This window comes from Hypanus sabinus, chromosome 12 (assembly GCF_030144855.1).
Source record: "Hypanus sabinus isolate sHypSab1 chromosome 12, sHypSab1.hap1, whole genome shotgun sequence".
NCBI lineage: Eukaryota > Metazoa > Chordata > Chondrichthyes > Myliobatiformes > Dasyatidae > Hypanus > Hypanus sabinus.
In genome coordinates, this window is record NC_082717.1 from 103050122 (window position 1) to 103073892 (window position 23771).

Sequence of the window (23771 nt, forward strand, 5' to 3'; positions counted from 1 at the left end):
CTCCCCCGGATCCGAAAATCCACCCACAGTGTTAAATGGGACAATTGTGGGCGGTGCTGACTGGGAAGGGGTGGGGGTCAGGGTGAATCTTGGTAAGAAATATTTAAGCCAAATACAAAGTTACGCACTCAACACAGTGTTAACGGCAACGACTTAAAATGGAGGACGGCGTCATGATCCAACTTAAAATGGCAGACGGTGTTTTCCTTCCTCCATTCGTTGTCCAAGTTGTCCGTAAGTCGGATGTTCTTAACTTGGGGACTGCCTATACTCCTGAAATGAGCAGCATTTAGAAGAAGTACTTAGAGTTAGGAACACTTTTGATAAAGTACTTTATCGGGAATTGATAGCATAAATTTTAACCAAGTTAGATGTGTCCTGACACATACAGCTGCCCTTGTCATGGACATAAAAATGTCATCAGGAAAAAAGTGTATTTAATCCCTTCCTCACCAATCTATCACAAGGCTCCTTTCAGTTATTGCTACGAGTGATGATTTATCTTTCAGTCGATAAAGCTAGTCCTTGCATTGTTCAGTACATTTTTCCCAGCCTCTTGTAAAAGTCTGTTGTGCTTGCACGTAACTTACAACATGATTATCAGGAAAGAAAATCTGTAATTACAAATCTGACCTATATGTGGCTGAACCTGCCAATGTGGTTGGGTTTTAACTAGCTTCACAGTTCAAGAGAAATTCGGGTTGGAAAATAAATGCAGACGTTGTCAGCAGCATCTACCTCCTACAAGTGTGTTAGAAACCTGCCTTCCACATTCCAAGAAATCACTAAGTGCCTTGAACATAGCAAAGTCTGAAGGCAGCAACATCCCACTGTAGTGCAGAAAGCTTGTCTTATAGTACATAAGAAATCATAGCAGGAGAGGACATATATTATGCCTCTAAATCAGGGGTCGGCAACGTTTACCACTGAAAGAGCCAATATGGACCCATTTCCCACAGAAAAGAAAACACTGGGAGCCACAAAACCCGTTTGACATTTAAAATGAAATAACACTGCATACAACGTTTTTTTTGCCTTTATGCTATGTATAAACAAACTATAATGTGTTGCATTTATGAAATTGATGAACTCCTGCAGAGAAAACGAAATTACATTTCTGCATGCAACGAAAACATTTTGAACTCCGAAAAAAAGACGTTGGGTTGAAGGTTACTCCATAGTTAGCCTACCTTGGATCGAAGAATTAAAAGAAAGCGTGCACTGGCGGGTGTCAGGCATTGGCAGTGGTGATGTATATTAATAGCGATAAAAAACACGTTGTAGCGGTGTAGCGCTACATGCAGCGCTAAAATAAAGACACTGCAGTCAAAGGTAACTTTATTCGAACTAAACAGCCTTGCTTTAAAGCCTCCCTCAACCCGTCCCCGTGGGTGCGGATGCTCCAAAAGACATGTACTCACAAACCCCCGCAGGCTATCCCCTTAGCCGGAATGGTGGCTAATTGTGAGCCGGTTCGGATGTGCCAGGAAATGGGGTCTACACAACGTTTTTAGATTGTACAAGATCACCATAATCTTCAAATTTTGAATTACATTTCAAAAACTAACAAACCACGGGGAGCCGCAGCACAGCGATGAAATAGCCGCATGCGGCTCCGGAGCCGCAGGTTGCCAACCCCTGCTCTAAACCATTGTCAACATTCATCCAGATCATGGCTAATCTTTTACCTTTGCTCATCTTCCAACCTTTGTACCTTGATTCCCTCAATACCTAGGATTGATTTAGCTCCTTTAACCAATTAAATAGTGGGAGGTTTTATAAGAGGAAATAGAATAGTTCCAGGAGATAATTGATAAATTCCCATAAGAAGGAGCAAGACATCCTTTCTTAAAATTATGTAGATGGCTGAGTATAGATTAAAATGGGAATAGAACAAGCTGATTTATCAAATTTGTAAGGTACTTAAAATTCATTCAAAATCATAATAACTACAGATGCAGAAGAAATCTTAAAAAGGAAACAAGGCTAAGAGTATTGTGCAGTTATGGTTGTCACACTACAAGTAGAGTTTGGTAGTAATGGAAAGGGTGCAAACAAGATTCACTAGGATGTTGCCTGGAACATATCACTGAAACCAAGATTTAACCACATTTTAAATTTTAGTAAAATATCATTGAATTATAGGAATAGTAGTAGCATAGATGTAAAATGAACTAAAGAACTGGAAAGATGGAGGGCAGTGGTGAATAGCTGTCAGAAACATAGTGCTTCCAAAGGGTCCACATTAAGACAACTTTATGTGATACGTGCTCATCCAGGAGATTAATGCATAAGAATGTAAGTTTGCATTGCAACTTCGATTTACAGTTGACCCAGACTTCAAGAAGGTATAAGCTGTGATTTTGAAGAAAGCACGAGGTGACCTAAATAGATAACATAAAGCATACTGGCACTTGGGGTAAATACAGGCAGAATCTAAGGTAGCAGGACAAGTTGAAAAGGCAGTTTGCAGTACTTAAAATAATTCCTGGTCCTTGGCTTTTATAACCATTGTGTTAGAATATAAATTGAAAGGATTGTGACAGACTTCTAAAATGATGTTGAGTCCTCAGCTGCAGAGTATGTCCATTTCTGGGCACCTGATTTTAGGAGAAATGTCTTAGAAAGAATAGGAAATTTATAACACAGGCTATTCAGTCACTTTGTGTCAGCTTAAAACAAAATGGCCTCCTAGCCTATATCCTCACATTCTGTCTGTAGATGTATACTCATGAGGTGAATATCCAAGCACTATTTAATTGGGATGCTTTTGGCCTTTGTCACAATTTTAGGCTGTCACATCCAGACCCCTATTGCCCTGCATTATGCAACACTATCTTAGTCTTCTGGATTCTCTTGTTCTCCTTCCTGACATTGGCATTCTCTTTGTCCTCTGCCCCTCTTCTCTGGCTGCTTGTTTTCTTATTTGTCTACTTCTGAAGCTAGATCATAGATTGTTTTCCTCTGCATAAATACTGTCTAACCTCCTGAGTACCTTCAGCATCTTCTGCTTTTGAGTTAAATAGTACATTTGTCTGGCACCTTGCAACAATGATCAATGTAATGAGTTCACTCGCAAGGTGCAAATTTGAGCTAAAATTGCAATCAAAATGAGCCAAACATAGTCACTTAAAAAAGGAACAAATGTATACTTGTGCTCTACTTTGTACTAAATACAGTTACAAAAAAAAGTTAGTGAACCCTTTGCAATTACCTGGTTTTCTGTATTAATTACACATAAAATGTGGTCTGATCTTCATCTAAGTTACAATAATAAACAAACACAATCTGCCTAAACTAATAACACACAAACAATTGTACTACTACTCATCATTACTGAATACACCATTTAAACAATCACAGTTCAGGTTCAAAGAACTATGTGAACCTCTGGGGTAATGCCTTCTACAAAAGCTATTTGAGTCAGATGTTCCAATCAATGAGATGAGATTGCAGGTGCGGGTTACAGAGGTGCCTTGCCCTATACTTAAAAAGACATAAAAAGCCTGCTCTTCTCAAGAAAGATCTGATTATGTGCACCATGCCTCAATCAAGACAACTTTCAAAGGACCTTAAACAAAGAATTATAGTGATTCATGAAGCTGGAAGAGGCTACAAAAGCGTTTCTAAAGCCCCATGTATTCATCAGTCCACAGTAAGAGAAATTATCTACAAATGGAGGATATTCAATACTGTTGCTGTGCTCTCTAGGAGTAGACATCCTGCAAAGATCAGACCAAAAGCACAACGTGCAATGCTGAATGAGGTGTAAAAGAACCCAAGGGTAACAGCAAAAGACTTGCAGAAATCTCTAGAACTTGCTAAAGTTTCTGTTCATGTGTCCACTATAAGAAACGCACAGAACAAGAATGGTGGTCATGGAAGGACACAGCAGAGGAAACCACCTGAAACGTAATAGAAGATGATTTGAAACACAAATAAATCAACACAGAATGATTTAAAAAGAATAAAATTTTTGTTTTGGAATGACCAAGTCGAAATCCAGACCTCAACTTAATTGAGATGCTGTGGCATGACTGAAGAGAATGTGCATGCAAAGTATACCAGAAATATTGATTAACTGAAACAGTTTTGTCTGGAGGAATGGTCTAAAATTCCTCCAAGCCGATGTGCAGGACTGATCAACAGTTACCGAAAACATTTGGTTCAAGTTTTTGCTGTACAAAGGGGTTACTCCAATTACTGAAAGCAAAGTTTCACATACTTTTCCCAATGAATACATGTCATTTTTCTCAATAAATAAATTAACAAATTTAATGTTTTTGTGTTATTTATTAGTGTCTCTTCATCTAGGTTTAGGACTTATGTGTAGATCAGATAAGTAGTGTTAAGAGAAAACTGGAAGATTCACAAACTTTATACACAAACCATATGTGTCAATACAACTCTTCATATATACCTTCTACAAGGTTGCACCAATCAAGAATTAGAAATGTGCACATTTCTGAGCCAGTATAGAAAGCACAGCAAAAAACAAAAACAAAATGTGGAAACACTGAGTGGATAGTTGTGTTAAAATATTTCTCTATTGAAAGAAAAATTTCAGGTCCAAGATTTTTTACAGAATGGGGAAAAGCACTTAGTTTTCAGTAGCAGAGAAGATGCAGGAGGGAGGTGGGGGGAAGGATAGGCAGAACAATGGGAGTATCCCTGATGGAGTGAAATGAAAGAGATAGGGTTGTGGGATGAACCCAAGAGGCCAGAATCTATGAATCGATAGAGAAAGATACTAGTCTGTGGGCAGCACAATAGGATATCAATTAGCACAATTCCTTAACAGCACCAGAGATCACTGATCTGGTGTTTGATTTCTGACCCTGTCTGTAAGGAGTTTATTCATTTTCCCTCTGACCGTGTCCAGGTGCTCCGGTTTCCTCCCACATTCCAGAAGAGAAGTACAGTTAGGGTTAATAAGTTGAGGGAATACTATGTTGGTGCTGAAAGTGTGGCGTCACTTGCAGATTGCCCCCAGCACAGTCTTCAGAATGTGTTGGCTGGTGGTACAAAACAAAACATTTCATTGTATGTTTCAATGAGCATGTGACAAATAAAACTGATCTTCCTAAATTTTTAGATCAAGCCTAAAATGGAGACAGGCAGAAATGGCCATTTTGATGTAAGCAGAAAGAAAGGGCGAGCCACCTAGTGTGAAGAATTCAATATCAAGTCTGATAGGCTGCAGCATGCTTAGAAAGAAGTTGAGGTGTATCTCAAGCATGCATTGGGCCTTGTAACTATACAGAAGGCCAAGGGTGAAGGTCAAATTGGGAGTGTGGTGATGAATTAAAATGACAGGCAATTAAAAGCTCAAAATCACACCCTGTGGACTGAGTGCAGGTGCTCAACAACGTGATAACCAGAGCTATATTTGGTTTCTCCAAAGTAGAGGAGGCTACTTTGTGAATACGGAATATAGTATCCCAGATTGGTGGAAGTGCAGGTGAATCACTGCTCCACCTGGAAAGATTGAGTGCCAGGTGTTGCATTTCCTGAGGTTGCACGTGGAAGAAACAAAAGATCAGGAGCGGTTGAGGGGAACAGAAGAATAGACCGGAGAATCATGACAACAGTGATTCCTTCAAAATGCTGAAAGGGAGATGGGGATATGTGGCTGGTGATAGACTCTTGTTGAGGCTGACTGAAATTGTAAAGGATGATTCCTTGAATGCAGGTGTTAGTGAGGTGGCAGGAAAAGGGTGAATGCAGAAGGGTGGGAAATATTGAGGAACTATTTCTCATCTCGCCCCTGCATTTTGAATAATATTTAACATTTGATTTATTCATCCATGGAAACTGTTAGTGATTTATTCCATTAAACAAAATAAAGCCCAAAAGCTTTTTGAAGACTACTTCATTGGGAATTAGTAACATTTGATGAAATGCATCACTGTGAGTAAACAATTCCATTGGCAATCCTCTCTTGAAATTAGTTAGGTACTAGACAACGGGGTGACCTGTTGGGGCACCCTTTGAGAGAAAGATAGTGCAGTCTGATGTGACCAGAATGAACATTATATTTTCCTGAATGCTATTGGTGTAGTGTTCTCGCTCAGGTGTAAGAGAACTCTGAGCTAAACACCGAGGTAAACCGTAGTCAATGAAAACAGGGTCGCAGTAAGATTAACTGTTTACTGTTCACTCTTCCACATTAACATATGGTGAAAACTGTTGATAAAACAATACAAAATGTATACAGTATTTGTTTCCTTCTTGATATCACATTTACATCGTAAATACTTGCAAAAGTAGAACTATAACAACTACATTACATTAAAGTGCAGCATACATTCAGAATCTACCTACGCCATTGACTGCTTTAAATACACTTCAACACAAACTATCCGCAACTCTTTAACTAATGAAAACATATACCTTATCAACCGTCATTACTTTTAACAGAATCAGCGTTAACATTTTTAATTCAACACATCGATTATCTCATGAACTTATGGCGTTGCTTCACTGATGTTTCTAGTGCGTAGAAAGAAAACATTTCTTGCGCTGATCCTGCACATGAGCCCCCTCCTTCCCGTTTCTCCAAACCGGTATTTTCCCACAAGACGCGGCGAAACCGGGTGTGACGTCATCGCATGCCGCGATATATCACAGACAACGAATTTACTTTAAACAATCTTAACCTTAACTAGATGCTAACAAACGAATTACTAAAGCGAAAATATAAACTAAACAAATGCCATAAAGGCAACACAATTGGTATTCCTTTGCTTTGGAAATTGAAGAAGAAAAACCAGTTTATTAAAGAAGAAAGACGTGTAGCAAGGCAAACATAGCTCCTCCTCGTTTAGTGAAGGACACTTTTGATAGCAACATTTCTGGTTGATCTGCCACCCTTGTGCCTCTTGTCATTCTGGAGACGTGTATTTCTCAGCACTTTTGTCTCTTCCTCTCTCCTTCTGTGCCTGTTGTCATTCTGGAGACGTGCCACCCTTTCATTCCCCGTCTCTTCATCTCTTCTGCTGTTTGTTCTTTGTGATCTTGGAGACGTGCATTTCTCAGCTCCTTTGTCTCTTCCTCTCTCCTCCTCCTGTGCCTGTTGTTGTCATTCTGGAGACACGCATGCCTCACCTCCTCTGTCTCTGCTTCTCTCATCATTTTTGTCCTGACTCTTTGATCCTGGAGTCGCGTGGCCCTGGCCTCATCCAATTCTTGTTCTTTCCCTCTCCTTGCCGCTTCCTGACAACATTTGACGTCATCTCTTGACCATAATGTCCCTTTACTCTTTCCACACGGCATAATTAGGCTGACCGTATTTTTTTACCCTAATGCTGGATAAAAGATACGAAGCAGTAGCACCAAAGGAAGCTGATTATTCTTGATGGTACGGTCGGCGCTCTTCTGAATGGATGTGATATAGTCACTGCTGTCCTTTAACTGCAGCAAAGGGTTTTATGGGTATCTCGAAGTATGTCATTACGGGTTACAGGATGTTATGTCATGCTTCGAGTTATTTTCAAAACCTTTGATTTATTGTAAAAGTACAGGTGGTGGCTAATAATATATTTTATTATATGATAAGGGTTTGTCCCCCTTTGTTCTTTCTTTTCCTAACAGCTCTGACTTTGGTAGTGGGTTTAGATTTTTTTTCTGTATAATAAAATTATTATATTTCAATATTACGATTTAATTTATTTTTATGAATACAGGGTTTTGTGATTGTAATTGTATTTTTAATACAATGTATTTGGTACTATTTTACTTCTTAATCTCTTATTGATGGGTGGCAGTTAGATCTGTCCCAGCCTGCACGTACTGACGGTGATATGTGACCGCTCGAAATAGAGCCGCCTTGCCCTTTTGCTCCGGTTGGTGTTGCTGCTGAGGCTGGCCGTGTGCATGTGTTGTGGTATCGCGTCCCGATTTCCATGATGGCAGATCGGCTCTCAGGTGAAAGCGAGCCTGTTGATTTTAGCGAATGAGCAATTTTATATGAATATATAACTCTGAACTTTGCCTGCATTCTGTAAGCTAGCGCATTTTAAGGCGATTTAGCTAAAAAAAAGTGCTGCTGTACTGCACTGTTTGCGCTAATTGGAGGTCACAGACAGACAAACAGAGCATGAGAGTTTTAGTAGTATATAGATATTAGATGACAGGCTGCATCTACCACTTCCTCTGGCAGTTTATGCCACATTTGCCCCACCTTCTGAGTGAAGAAGCTCCCCCTCAGGCTCTCTTTAATTATTTCACCTTCCACCTTTAACCGATGACTCTCACCCAACCTCAGAGGAAAAAGTTTGCTTGCATTTACCCTATTATAACCCTCATAATTTTGTATAACTCTACCAAATATTTCCTTATTCTCCTATGCTTCAGGGAATAAAATCCAAGAAATAATTCTTGGGAAAATATTTTAATGTTGAAGTAAATTTTAGAGTTTTGGTTTTCTCCCTTTGACCGAAAGTTCTCAACAGTCTGTATGTCAAATTAAATTAATTATTATGTTTTATTTTTGCAGGCGGCACATAAAGTGCTATCAGAATATGGGAATCCAGAACTTCAAATGCTGGCTGTACTTGCCAAGGAAGGTGGGGTTTGGAAGAACTCTGTACTAAACAACATTTTCTCCCAGCAGCCATTGGAACAGGATAAAGGTAAGATAGATAATGAAAAGCCTTACCGAAAGAAGTTTAGAAGATTTGTGAAGTTCTCTTTAATGTATATCTTATATAGCATGGAAACAGACCCTTCTAGGCCTTTATGTCCATAACGGCCATTAAGTCCTTATCTTTCCTAATGCCATTTATCAGCACTTAGCTTTTGTACATTCACATGCTCATCCAGTTATTTCTTAAATGTTGTGAGTCTCTGTCCCACTAAACACTCAGGCAATTCAATCTGGATTCCAGCCACCCTCTCTGCATGAAAGAGTTCTTCCTCGGAAGCTCATAAATCCTTTTATCATAACCTTATGGCCTTCATATCTCAGTTATGGGGTAAAGTTTCCTACTATCTACCCTATTTGCACCCCCCCCCCCCATAATTTTGTAAACCTCTATCAGCTCCAGTCTCCTCAATTTCTAGGAAAACAAACCCAGTCTACCCAATATCTCTTCATAACTGAAACATATCACCTTGGGCAATATCCTGGTAGATCTTTTCTGAACCCTCTCAATTGCAATAACATGGTGACTAGGACTGCACTACTAGTTGTGGCTTAACTAATATTATGTAAACTTAGACCATAGTTTCTCTGCCCTTTATCTGTATCCAATTAATGAAGGCATCCCATTTGCTGCCTTTACCACCTTATCTACCTGTACTGCCAGCTTCAGGGAGTTTTACGGCAAGGATTTTTTGTTCTGCAGTACTTATTCATTCACACCACAGATGATGTGTTTTGTATCCACCATTTTATTATGGAGAATAGAACATGAACATTACAGCACAGTACAGGCACTTCAGCTAATTCTTCCCTCCTACCTATTCTTCAATTTTGTTATAATAAGATTATGTATATGAATCAAATAAAATTATCCAGTATTGAATATTGAGTTTCAAGCATAGGTCTGGAATTTGGATCCTGTAAATTTTCCACGTGCAATTTTTACTGTATTCTTCTCAGAAATGTTCATTCACCAGTTTAATTGTTTCTACTTACGAATACATTCATATTCATATCAATAGGCCTTCCTGAAATTGCCCATTAATGGCAAATTTGTAGCCAAAAACCATTAAGGCATAGTGGCTGAAAGTGCAGTAAGTACGTTTATTAGTTGGCACTGTGAAGTTGTATAGGATTGCTAAAGTAATGCATTTTATTGGACTTCTACTATCAGAAGAATAGTCTAATAGAAAATTTTTAAAATGTGCATGCACTGATGATGACGACGAAAGAAGTAACCTGCAGTATAGCCCAAATCATTGAGGTTCATGTTTTAGTAGGTATATGGCAATTTTGTTTTAATACATTGTTTTATTATTTACTAGTAAGTTACTTATTAATGTAGTGAAGTGTCCAAAGCTCCTCTTGGAGGAGGATAGCCAGAGGGACCAAATAAAAGGCAAGCTTCAGCATAATATCAGATATTTATGATGAAGAGGGAAGTGGTATTGACAGGAATGGAGAAACAGTTATTGGCATTTATGGAGCAGAAATAAAAGTGCACAGTAGTTCAAGGAAAAGTGTAAAAGAATATGAATTGGAACTGTGGGCCAGAGGATCTAAGAAACTATTATTTGGCTGATATTATCAACTCAGTGTATCGGATGATAAACAGTGCAACAACCAAAGTGGTCTTGAGATTTAAAGTGCAATATTGTGTGAAGCTAAAGATATTTAATAGTAGTAAGAGTTTCAGAGGTGTTCTTATTGGAGCTGAATTGGCTACAGGCTTTAATATTAGAGCACTGACATTGAACATGAAGCATAGGAAACAGGAGCAAGAGTGGACAATTTGGCCTCAAATGTCATTTGTTGAGTTCACAGCTGATCTTCCATCTCAGTACATTTAACAGTATTTTCCCTTATTTCCTGATTACTTTAATGACGTAAAATACATTGATCTCTTTCTTAAATAAACATTTGAGCTTCCGTGTTCATTTTGGAGTAGAGAAATCCAAAGAGTCTCTGTACTCCAAATGAAGAAATTTCTCCTCATTGTAGTCTAAATTGGCCTAACTTGCACCTTATTGTCTGCCTGCACTGCACTTTCTACAAAGCACTTTAGTTTGCACTCTTTTACAGTTTTGCCTTATACTGCTTCAATGCACTGTTGTAATATATTGATCTGGATAAGTGATATTTCAGCCGGCTGGTGGCGCAGTGGCATCGGCGCAGGACTCGAGCGAAAGTTCCCGAGTTAGAACCCATTTGGGCCACCTCCAGGCCATGCTGGGTTGAGTGTCAAGCTCGCAACTTGACCTCTTAAATATAAACACAACTGCACAGTCTCACAGAATATTTCCTCCAAGACAACCACTTGAAAAAAAGTGGTCGCTGAGGCTCTGGCAGAGTATGGCACACAAAAAAATAATGGTATTTCACCTTTTGTCAAATTTTTTGCTGTACCTCAGTACAATTTATCAATTCATTCTCAAAAAGCATGCCAATTTTTACTCAGGGGAAACATCTTCCCTGCATCCAGCCTATTAGTTTGTTAAAAAAAAATTGTGTTCTAGAGAATGCGTGTCCTCGTAATCTTTATTAGATGAGGGGTTTGTCATTTTGTTAGTTTATCGAAAATCTCCTTGACTTTCTTGACTTACAGTAAGAAGATGGTGGGTTCAAACCCCACTACAGAAACTTGAGTCCAAGATCTAGTCTGACTTTCTACTGTCACATTGAAGAAGTATTGCATGGTGAAGGCAATTGCCTTATGGGACATTAAAGTTGAGACCCTTTTTCCCTCAAGTGGATATAAAAGATCCTGCAATTTTGAGATGGGAATTCCTATGGTCTGAGCTGTTTCATATCTCCCTTAACCAGTATTGTTAGACAGTTATTTTCACAAAATGTAGTATAGTGCTGACAGAAACAGGCCCAAGAGCCGACGATGTCAATTTAAACTAATACCCTCTACACATGCACCATATCAACCCAGTCCATCATTAGTGGTCAGACAAACTGAATCTATGGCATGTGTGCCCAAGATGGCCAGCACAAAAATTTTATTAGCATGCGGCATGCAGTGCTGCTCCTTGATACTGAAGCCCTATCCATATTAAAAAGATCCATAATGATTATCTTTACTGCTAAATGAAGCAGCAAATGACTTTTTACAACCTGAGAGCAGTGAGATGTCTTCACAGGAAGCATCTCACACTGGCTAGGCGTCAGCTAGACTATTATGAGAACCCGTGACATTAGATGGTACATTTTGAAATTCTCACAGATCCGGCATACTCATCAGTAATTGAATTGTAAACAATTATCAATAACAATGCTGTTTAGAAATAGTACTATTGTCTTTTTAAATGATTTTCTAAAATGCTTCATATATTTAAAGTCATCCCTTTTATTTTTATTAATGCTAAAACAATTGATACATGTAAATAACCAATGTGGCTCATCCTTTCTCATTAAAAATATCCACAATTATTGTTAACACAAGATTCTGCAGATGCTTCCTCTCTGCCATCCAATTCCTAAATGGATATTGAACCCATGAACACCATCTCACTTTTTAAAAATCTCTGATTTGCACTTAATCTCACTAATATGCACACATATATACTTACTGTAATTTTTTTCCTCTCTATGTTATGTATTTCATTGTACTGTTGCCGCTAAGTTATCAAATTTCACGGCACATGCTGGTAATAATAATTCTGATTCTGAGATGCTGGAAATCCAGAGCAACACACACAAAATGCTGGGAGGAACTCAGCAGGTCAGGCAGCATCAAGGGAAGTGAATAAACAATTGATGTTTCAGGCCGATACCCTTCTTCATCAAGACTGGAAAATAATGCGAAAGATGCCAAAATAAAAAGATGGGGGAAGGGAAGGAGGACAAGCTAGAAGCTGGAATGTGAAGCCAGGTGGGTGGGGGAGAGGGGTGAAATAAGAAGCTGGGAGAGCAAATCTGACAGGAGAGTGAATGAATGAAAAAGAGGAGGAGGAGGATCCACAGGGGGAGGTGAGAAGAGGTAAGAGGCTAGTGTGGGGAATAGAAGAAGGAAGAGGGGAATAAAATGCCGGAAGGAGAAATTGATGTTAATGCCATCAGGTTGTAGGCTACCTAGATGGAATATGAGGTGTTGCTCCTCCACTCTAAGAGTGCAGTCATGGTGTCCAAAAAGGAGGCCATGGATCAACATGTTGGAACAAGAACGGCAATAGGAATTAAAATGGTTTGCCGCTGGAAAGCCAACTTTTTGTGGATGGAGCGTAAGTGCTCAACAGTGCAGTCTCCTAATTTGCATCGGATCTCACTAATGTAGAGAAGGCTGCATCGGGAGTACCACACAGTAGATGACTGTTTATTATTGTTATTAATTCATCAATCAATGTTAATCTCTGCTCAAAGCTACCATGGCATGTGACTTTTTTTTAACAAGATTTTCACCAATTTGGGCGCATACGCTCAAAAAAGTACATCACCCTAGTGTAATACTGCTATTCCAATAAGTTTTTGTGTTATTCTACAGTGGTACCTCAAGAATATCAATATTTTTCAACATTCCTGTGGAAGATGTGATAAAATGATAATAGGTTGGCTTTCATATACCACGACAGTGTATGTGTTAAAGGGACTCTTAAAATTGTCTGAAGAATTCTGGAAACAAAACAATATTGGCTAGTTATGACATGATGTGGACACTGTGCAGGCAGAAAAGATTAGTTTGCCAATTGATTACTAATTTAGTTGCTTCGACACAATGCTGTGGGCTGAAGGGCCAGGTTCAGTGCCATGCTGGTTTATCTAATGTATCTATCTCTACCATCTCCCCTGGCAGGGCATTCCATGCACACACCACTCACTGTGTAAAGAACTTACATTTGCCATCGCCTAAAAATTGCGTCCCCTCATATTAGCCATTATCACCCTGCGGGGAAAAGCCTTTGGATTACCACTTGATCTATGCCTTTTATCATGTTGTACACTTCTATCAAGTTGCCTCTCATGTTCCTTCACTCCAAAGAGAAAACCCCTCGCTGGCTTAATCTATCTCAAGACATGCTCTCTAATTCAGTCAGTATCTTGGTAAATCTCCTCTGCATCCTCGTTAAAGCTTCCACACTCTTTGTATAATGAGGTGACCAGAACTGAACACAAGATTCCAAGTGTGGTTTAACCAAAGTTTTATAGACCTGCAACGTTACCTCACGGCTCTTAAGCTCAGTATCTCAACTCAGAAAAGACAACACACCATACACCTTCTTAACAACCCTATCAACTTACACGGCAACTTTAAGGAAACTATGGACGTGTGTCCCAAAACCTCTCTGTTCCTCCACACTGCTAAGAGTTCTGCCATTAACCCTTATTCTTATTCAAAGTTGATCTTCCAGAGTGAATCACTTCATGCTTTTTAGGGTTGAACTCCATCTGCCACTTCTCAACTCTGCTCTCCATCCAGTCAATGCCCCGGTGTAACCTACAACAGCCTTCTGCACACTTATGAACCCACCCTTCCACTTCCTCATTCGTCATTTATAAAAATCACAACAAGCTGGGGTCCCAGAAAGGATCCTGATGGAACACCATTGGTCACAGACCTCTAGGGAGAAAACACACCATCTACAACCACTCACTGCCTTCTATGGGCAAGCCAATTTTGAATCCACACAGCCAAGTTTTAATTGCTATTCTGTTATTCCTTGTAGTTGCTATTCATGAGCTTGTAAGGATCCATTACCAGTGCTGAAAGGCTGTGGTGAATAGAGTATAAGCTAGGACTGTATACAGTACATGCAAACAAAAATCAAGTACACTACTGTGCATGGTTCCAAAATGTAATGTACAGTACAATTTTGGTCTTAATTCATACTGGGTTCCAGATAAAAATTCAGAAAATGGTTACAAGTAGATACTTCCTTACAAATTGTGCTGTGTGTATCATTCAATACCAGTAAGATATTACGTTATTACTTCTTGCTAGTCATGTGATCTACTGATCTAATGCATACTGCAATGCAGTCATATTACATTTGGACCATTTCAGCACAGTGATAAGCATTAGCAATTGTACCTCAATTGTATAAACCTAACACTACAGAAAACTAGAATAATAAAATTTTAAGAGAACGTAAGTCTGCTTCTGGCAGATGGTTTCCTGCATTTGATTTCTTACACTCAATTACTTATTCTCCATTTCCTGTAACATTCTTTATTTTTCAAGAAACTCATTTCCTTTCACTGGAATTATGTTATGCAGCTTCACAGTGCAAGCTTACGCTTGTCCAATTGTATGGCAGTCTACATTGTCTGGATTATTTGATAACTATAGATGCATCATTAGATTGAAAAGGATGCCTACTGAAACTCTAAAATTTATTTGTTCATGGCTGGTGATTCTATGAAGCAATCCCAAAACAGTGCCGGGTATACCTGTAAAGCATTATAAAACTGCTCAATTAAAAATACTGACTGTATGAATTAATAAAAGTTAGAACATTTTGAGGAGATAAATGCAAAAACAAAAGCAGATGTCAAAATTATTTTAGTAGAAATGTGAAGTAATTTATCAGACCAACTCTTGTTTCTGGATGGAGGTGATGCTCAATCAGCAAAATACGCAGTTCTTCCTGAGAAGTGAAAAAGCACATGGTTCCTTCTGTATCTGGTCATTCTTATCATTTGATTGTGTGCTATAACAGACTGGATATAGTGAAGTCATTTGTAGCACCACATAGTGAGTAGAATCTTTACTTCAATTTTAGTAATTTTCAATTGGAATGTAATCTAGTGCACTGAATTTTTTTTTTGTTCAGAAAAGAGTTCTTCCCCACCCTTTGTTTTTTGGTCCCCAGTCAAAAGTTCAATTTAGTCCTGACGAAGGGTCTCGGCCCCGAAACTTCGACAGTGCTTCACCTTATAGATGCTGCCTGGCCTGCTGTGTTCTACCAGCATTTTGTGTGTGTAGTTCAATTTATCGTCATGAGCACAAGTAAATGTACAACAGGGGCAATAGAAAAACTTACTTGCAACAGCATCACAGGAATGTTGCATCACACAAAAACAAAGTAAATAGTACGCAATATTTACAAGAAAGAACATAATTAGTACAAAAAAACAAAATCCATTTTACTGCAAAGTGATCAAAATGGTCAAAGTGTTGCAAAGCTATGGTGGTTGGGGGTGTTACGGTTTGTTCAAGATTGGAATGGTTCAAAGGAGGTAGTTGCCCTTGAATCTGATGGTGTGGGACTTCAGGCTTCTATACCTCCTGGGAGAAGATGACATAGCCTGGATAGTGGTGATGTATGATAATGGATGTTAAGGTAGGGCCCTTTATAGATATATGTGCACAATGCTAGAAGAACTCAGCAGGTCAGGCAGCATCTGTGAGAAAAGAGTAGCCAACGTTTCGGGCCGAGACCCTTCATCAGGAATGGGGGGAGGGGGGAGGGCCTAGAGGCGCCAGGTGGAAAACCAATCAGAGGAAAGATAAAGGGGGAGGTGATAAGCATGAAAGAACTGTAGAGATAAAGAAGCAGAAAGTTGAAAGGGGAGAGAGACAGAGAGAGACCTGGGATAGGGGAAGGTTGAAGGGGAGGGAATTACCAGAAATTGGAGAATTCAATATTTATACCACCAGGCTGGAGGCTACCCAGACGGTAGATGAGGTGTTGCTCCTCCAACCTGAGTTTGGCCTCATCATGGCAGTAGAGGAGGCCATGTATGGACATATCTAGATGGGAATGAGAGGCAGAGTTGAAGTAGGTGGCAACTGGGAGGTCCTGTCTATTGTGATGGACGGAGCATAGGTGCTCGACGAAGCAGTCCCCCAATCTGCGTTGGGTCTCGCCAATGTAGAGGAGGCTGCACCGGGAGCACCAAATGCAATAGACGACTCCAGCAGACTTGCAGGTGAAGGACTGTCTGGGGCCCAGAATGGTGGTAAGGGGGGAGGTGTGGGGACAGGTGTAGCATTTGCACTTGCAGGGATAATCTCTATTACTGGGCTTCGGCCCTCTCTTCCCCCCCCCCCCCCATTCCTGATTAAGGGTCTTGGCAAGAAACGTTGGCTACTCTTTTCTCACAGATGCTGCCTGACCTGCTGAGTTCTTCCAGCGTTGTGTACGTATTCTTTGATCCACAGCATCTGCAGTTGTTTTTTTGTATTTTTTTGTCCTTTTATAGATATTACTGATGGTGGGGAGGGATATGTCTGTGGTATATTGGGCTGAGTCCACTACTCTGTGCAGCTTTTTGCATTCCTATGCATTCACATTGCTGTATCAGACCATGATTCAGAATCCACAGAAGTCTGTGAGAATGTTTAGTGACAAACTGGACCTCCTAAGAAAGTTCCGCAGATGTTGAGTGAGAGGTTGTTCTTGTGGCACTACACAACCAGGTGTACTGTCCATCTGTGATTTGCCTAGCAATAGTAGTGATGTTGAATTTGTATATGGCATTGGAGATGTGCTTAGCCACGCAGTCACGTGTGTAAAGAGAGTAGAACAGGGGTCTACTAAAAGTGAAGCAAAGTTTTACTGAACCTTTGAAAACTGTACTGCTTTTTCTTGGTGATGCATATTCTATCCATTTATAATTTAGATACACTGTGGATTCTGCTTTCACTTCCTTTCAATTAGAACACTGTAGATCATCATAATTCATAGCGAAAAAAAGCAAAATACTGAAGGAACCCAGTGAGTCTGGTGCATCTGTGGAAGGAAATGGATAGTCAACAACTTCCTTCCATGGATGCTGCTTAACCTATTGAGCTTCTCTAGCTGTTTGATCTTTGCAGCAGCAGCAGCCTTGTTTCATCATAATTTAAGCTTTATTCATTATCTCCTTATCTACGTTTAGTTTCAAAGGAGGTGAAGTCTGCAAACGTTAACATACAATTCACTTGCCCATAACTTGCGTGTGAATGTAGTAACAATTAAGTTTGCAGATAACATGAAAATTGGTAATGTGAGTAACAAGGAAGGTTGTCTAGGGTGATGGCATTGTACAAATCAGTTGGAAAGTTGGACAGATGGAATCTTATCTTGACAAACGTAGGTTTTGAATTTTGGGAAGTTAAATAGGGGTAGGGCAAATGCAGTAAATGATGGGGATGACCTATCTCTGAGGAATGTTGATGAATAGAGAGACCAACTGCTGCCACAAGAAAGCAGCATCCTTTATCAAGGACCCCCACAATTCAGGCCATGCTTTCTTGTCGCTGCTACCACAGAAATGAAGTTCAAGAGTTTTTGGTCCTATATCACCAGGTACAGGAACCTTCAACTATCAGGCTCCTGAACCAGAGTGGATAACTTCACTAACTCAACACTAAAAACTGATTCCACAACCTATGGACTTTCAAGGACTCAACAGCTCATGTTCTCAGTACTATTTATTTACTTGGAAATAACTTGGAAAATGTGTAGCTTGGGTAGTTGATTATTGGGCTGAGTTGTTCTCCAATCTTGGCAATTTAGTTGCAAATGCTTCATCTCTATACGAGGAGACATCATCGATGCACTGTTAATTGTGGTGTGTCCTCCAAATGTTTGGCCTTTACAAAACTATCAAGCAGCTGATTGAACGCCATTACAGAAACTCAATTGTGGTATTGCGAGGAAATCTTGTCACTGATTGGTTGTGTGGTGAACTGCATGTGTTGTGGTCTGGAATGTTGCCTTCTTTGGGTCATAAATAGGATCAAGGTATATATGTTTGTTTACAGAATTGTTCGTGGAAAACAGTGCTTCTAGGAATTCTCTTGCATGCCTGTTTGCTTGAGCCATGACTTTCATTGATGCCTAGTCAAATTTGTGCCCCTTTTGATCTTCGTGGGTGGAGACCAGTGAGTTGGTCATGCCACTTTACAGCCTAGTGATGTTCATGGATCCTTGTGGATAGTTTTCTCTGAGTTTGGCCAATGTAGTATTTGCTGCAGTCTTCGCATTGGGTTTTGTAGACGTATAGATCTTGTCTGATAGCTTGGTTTGTTCTTTTGCATTCATATCCTCCTATTTCATATCCTCCCTTTGCAGGACTCACATCGCTCTTCTTATCTTTGCCATTAATACCATCATGGACTCTGACCTCTGACTACTCACCCTCGCCTTTCAGAATGTTCTGCAACCGTTCTGATGCATCCTTGACCCCGATACATGGGAGGTAAAACACAATCCTGGAGTCTCATTCGCGGCCACAAAAACGCCTATTTGTCCCGTCTATGAAGACCTCTTTCACTACTGTATATCTAGAGTTCATCCCTCCTTGTTGAACAGTAAGGTCAACTGTGATGCCACTGATCTGGCTGAAGCTATTGCTTTTCCCTGAGAGGTCATTTGTCCCAAAAGTGTTGAAAAAGTATACTTGTTAGAGAGGGGATAATCACAAAGGACTCCTGTACCGCCTGCCTGCCTCCTTGTAGTCACCCATCTACTCTTTGACTGATCACAAGTGAGAAAATCTGCAGATGCTGGAAATCTGAGCAATGCACACAAAATGCTGGAGGAATTCAGAAGGCTAGGCAGCATGTGTGGAAAAGAGTATAGTCAATGTTTCAGACTGTCAAAGGGTCTCAGCCTGAAATGTCAACTGTACTCTTTTCCATAGAAGCTGCCTGGCCTGCTGAGTACCTCCAGCATTTTGTGTCTGTGTCTGTTACTCTTTGACTGAACCTGCAGCATGACCACCACCTGGAAACACTGCCTCCTGTTTGCTCAGTAAGTCCAGCTACCGATCCAACCAATCCATAGTAGGTGGTTTTCTCTTATGAGTTTACCTCCCGTTGAGTAGGAAAATGTTGTCACTATGTTGAAGGCTTGTATTGTGATGCATGTTGTGTATCATCTCCAGGGAATGGATTGCAGGTTTTAACATAATTAAATTATTTGTGCAGTCAGTAAGAGTGGGTTAGGATTCCTGTAAGGAGGTGTTCTTCATTTTTAATAGTGAAGGTATTACTTTAATCTTTACATTGTCTGCCATTCAGTACTTTTGTAATGCTATATTGTCAAAACTGACATTTTTCTAAATTGTCAGTAAACTCAAAACCATATTTGCTTGCTCAAGTGACTCTTAAAATTGAATACTAGATTTCAGAGCAACACAAGGGTTCATCTGATGTCAAGGTTCAAAGTGAATTTATTTTCAAGGTATGTATATGTCACCATACAATGCCCTGAGATTTATTTTCTTGCAGGCAAGACTAGCATTCCTGTCAGCACTGTCTCATTATTTGCCGATCCTGACCTCCCGAGGTTCAAATTGAGTTCTGAAGTTTCAGTATTAAGCTCATCTTGGAAATTATGTGTTACTTGTTTGCAAAATAGTAATCGTTATCTTCCTTTCCTGACGTTTGTACACTTTTTATTTGAAAAGTAATTTAAAATCTGAATGACACAGATTGGTAAAATAGACAGATAAATTTAATGGGTTTTCTTTGGGTGTTCTGGATTCCTTTCATATCCCGAAGTAAGTTATTTAGCTGTGTTAAATTGCTTCTAAGGTAGGTGGTGGTGGGAGAATTAAGGTGAAGCTGATGGTTCTGTGAAAGAGAACAGGTTACAGGCAGAGAAGTGGGTGAATGAGATTGATAGAAATCTTTTGAGAGTTGGTGTAAGCTTCCTGATTACCATGTAAAGTTTAGCAAAGGTGAAGAGATGCAATCTGGCAAGTGGAAGGAGGAGTGCAGCATAAGCCATGTGCACTGTTGTAAGAGGTGCAGGAACTAAAAGTTAATGGATTGCATGTACACAGATCTTTGAAGGTTGCAAGACTAATGTCCATTTTTAAAATTGAGAATCTTTGACTAAATTCTCTTTTACTAGCACAACATATGGAAGTTAGAACATATGAGGAAGTTAGATATGGCTCTTGTGGCTAAAGGGATCAGGGGTATGGAGAGAAAGGGTTCTGAGCTGGATGATCAGCCATGATCATACTGAATGGCGGTGCAGGCTCAAAGGGCTGAATGGCCTACTCCTGCACCTATTTTCTATGTTTCTATATAAAAGCAACAAAGTCATCTCAATCTTTATTAAGCATGTGTTCCATCTGCATTTTGTATTTTAGAAAAGATGCCAGTAATGGTCTTGAAGGGTGTTGAAATATGCTGCTATTGATGTAGGACTTCAGTAATTTCAGTATTGAGGGGAAACTGCTGTTTTTCTGTTTAGACTGGTTATGTGTGGGGGGTGGGGGGGGGAACAATTTAACCAGAATCTATAGGTTCAAAATGGTAAGTTAAAGGTAGAATAAAGGGCCATTGCACAGCAAGTTAGAATATCTGAAAGGGTGCTGGAAGCAAATTTAATAAGAGCTCATTTAATAAAAATATTAATAACTTGAGAAAATTTGATAAATTCTTTGAGGAATTATGGGATAGTTCTACAAAAAAGTTGATAGGCTCATCAGACTGAATAACTGCCTCTTGTATTCTATTGTATTATGACACTTTTTGTTCATTTGACCAAAATACGTTTAATGGCACAAAATATAAAAGCATTTAAAGTAAATGTTCTATGTATATTTGCAAATTCTACATCTTTTGAGTAATCTGTTGTGCCAGGTCTACCTTCTGACATTGCATGTAAAATGGTTCACCACAGCCACTATGCAATGAGAGAGTGTAAATAATTGACTGGTTGAGCTGCAGCAGGAGGAGCTTGGCAATGCACAATTACTATAGACCTCAAAACTTGTACACTACAAAATTCTTTGATAGCAGCAAACATTGTTGAGTTGATTGATATTTTGATCTTTGCAGTGAATGAATTTCTGATGCAGGAAGGTCCTGCCCTTCTTGAAATGCGAATCCGACACCTCATCAAGGGAAAGAGGTTTGATCAGGCTACAAAGCTGGCAAAAGTTTGTGCTGAGCATCCAGAAATTGGTACAAAGAGTATTTTTAAACAGATTTACTTAACCTGTCTTTGTACTTCATCATCAAGTGAAACCTTGATGGAAGAGGTAAGCACAATTCAATTACTGATATCCTTGTTTACTCAAATTAGAGTCAGTTCAGTAATTTGATGAACTACTATTATAGGCATGTGTATTGTATTGGGGTCCTTTGTATTCAGCAGTACTATTGTGAAACTGTTTAATGATATCTGCAGTGTATTAACATTTATTTCTAGGCTATTATTAACATTTCTAAAAGTCAATTCCTTGTCTTTACCTTTAAAATAAGATGTCAAGTCAAGTCGTCACTTTTTATTGTCATTTCGACCATAACTGCTGGTACAGCACATAGTTAAAATGAGACGTTTTTTCAGGACCATGGTGTTACATGACACAGTACAAAAACTAGACTGAACTACGTAAAAAAACAATACAGAAAAAAAACTACACTAGACTACAGACCTACCCACGACTGCATAAAGTGCACAAAACAGTGCAGGCATTACAATAAATAATAAACAAGACAATAGGGCAGTAAGTTGTCAGTCCAGGCTCTGGGTATTAAGGAGTCTGATAGCTTGGGGGCAGAAACTGTTACATAGTCTGGTCGTGAGAGCCCAAATGCTTCAGTGCCTTTTCCCAGACGGCAAGAGGGAGAAGAGTTTGTATGAGGGGTGCATGGGGTCCTTCATAATGCTGTTTGCTTTGAGGATGCAGCGGGTAATGTAAATTTCCGTAATGGCGGGAAGAGAGACCCCCGATGATCTTCTCAGCTGACCTCACTATCCACTGCAGAGTCTTATGATCTGAGATGGTGCAATTTCCGAACCAGGCAGTGATGCAGCTGTTCAGGATGCTCTCAATACAACCCCTGTAGAATGTGATGAGGATGGGGGGTGGGAGATGGACTTCCCTCAGCCTTCGCAGAAAGTAGAGACGCTGCTGGGCTTTCTTTGCTATGGAGCTGGTGTTGAGGGACCAGGTGAGATTCTCCGCCAGGTGAACACCAAGAAATTTGATGCTCTTAACGATCTTTACCATGGAGGTGTCGATGTTCAGCAGGGAGTGGTCACTCCATGCCCTCCTGAAGTCAAAAACCATCTCTTTTGTTCACATTCAGAGACAGGTTTTTGGGTCTGCACCAGTCCGTTAGCCGCTGCACCTCCTGTCCATATACTGACTTGGAGTTCTTGTTGATGAGACCCACCACGGACATATCATTGGTGAACTTGATGATGTGGTTTGAGCTGTGTGTTGCAGCACAGTCGTGGGTCAGCAGAGTGAACAGCAGTGGACTGAGCACATAACCCCATGCTCAGTGTTGGAAATGCTACCCCTGATCCGGACTGACTGAGGTCTCCCAGTTAGGAAGTCTAGGATCCAGTTGCAGAGGGATGTGTTCGGGCCCAGTAGGCTTAGCTTTCCATTCAGTTTCTGGGGAATGATTGTGTTGAATGCTGAACTGAAGTCTATGAACAGCATTCAAATGTACGTGTCTTTTTTGTCCAGGTGGGTTAGGGCCAGGCATTGATAAATGTAAGCAAGGAGCAGTGGATTCCCAGATATGCAGTCAGAGTATTAGATTCCAGTCACATTCATCCCTAGTCTTGTACATGGTAAGTTTTGATGTGTGTGAAACATCCATAAAAGTTTAATGGAAAAATAATCCATTGCAATGCCAAAAGAACATATAGGAAATCTGAAATGAAACCACAAAGTGCTGCAACTACCAGAGACTTAGACAGCAACTAGTGGATTGGCCATTCTAATTTGAATCTGTGTTTATGTGTTTTTAGATCTCAGCTGTTGACTGCAAAGATGCACTGGAGATGATTTGTAACCTGGAATCCGATGGGGAGGAGAATTTAGCCCTCATCTTGTGCACAGCCTTCCTCACACGGCAGCTTCAACAAGGAGACCTATATTGTGCTTGGTCAGTATTCCTTCTCAGTTATTGGAGGCTGTTAACATACAGAAACATTTGTTAAATTAATCTGATTCAGTGTTGAGTTTTACAACTGGAGTAGATAGCATTCACATTTTAACAGCTAAATTAAACCAGACCATTCAATCCCAGCTGAATGATTTCTCTTCATCAATTAACCAGTGCAAAACAGCAGAATTCCAGCCTAGTCAAAAATGTGAAGACTAGGGTTGTATCAGAGATTCGTTGGCAAAAAATAAGTAAAGTTGCCTTGAACCCACCCATTTCCCAGTTTTAAGAGAGGTAGACACAGCACTGGCTGCCTCTGCTCATAAACCA

General features: G+C 39.9%; 1 protein-coding gene across 3 annotated transcripts in view; it reads left to right on the forward strand.

The window, feature by feature from the left end:
• The window catches only part of LOC132403211 (zinc finger protein 292-like), a 201388-nt gene that overhangs the window by 153413 nt on the left and 24204 nt on the right, over positions 1-23771 (forward strand). For 2 of the 3 annotated variants that reach the window (XM_059986593.1, XM_059986594.1), the window contains 3 exons: positions 8498-8633; positions 21372-21574; positions 23305-23441. In XM_059986593.1, coding sequence (XP_059842576.1) covers positions 8498-8633; positions 21372-21574; positions 23305-23441 — 476 coding nt within the window. Of the gene's footprint in view, positions 1-8497; positions 8634-18634; positions 18773-21371; positions 21575-23304; positions 23442-23771 lie in introns of those variants that run through there. The other variant, XM_059986595.1, reaches the window with a different exon arrangement.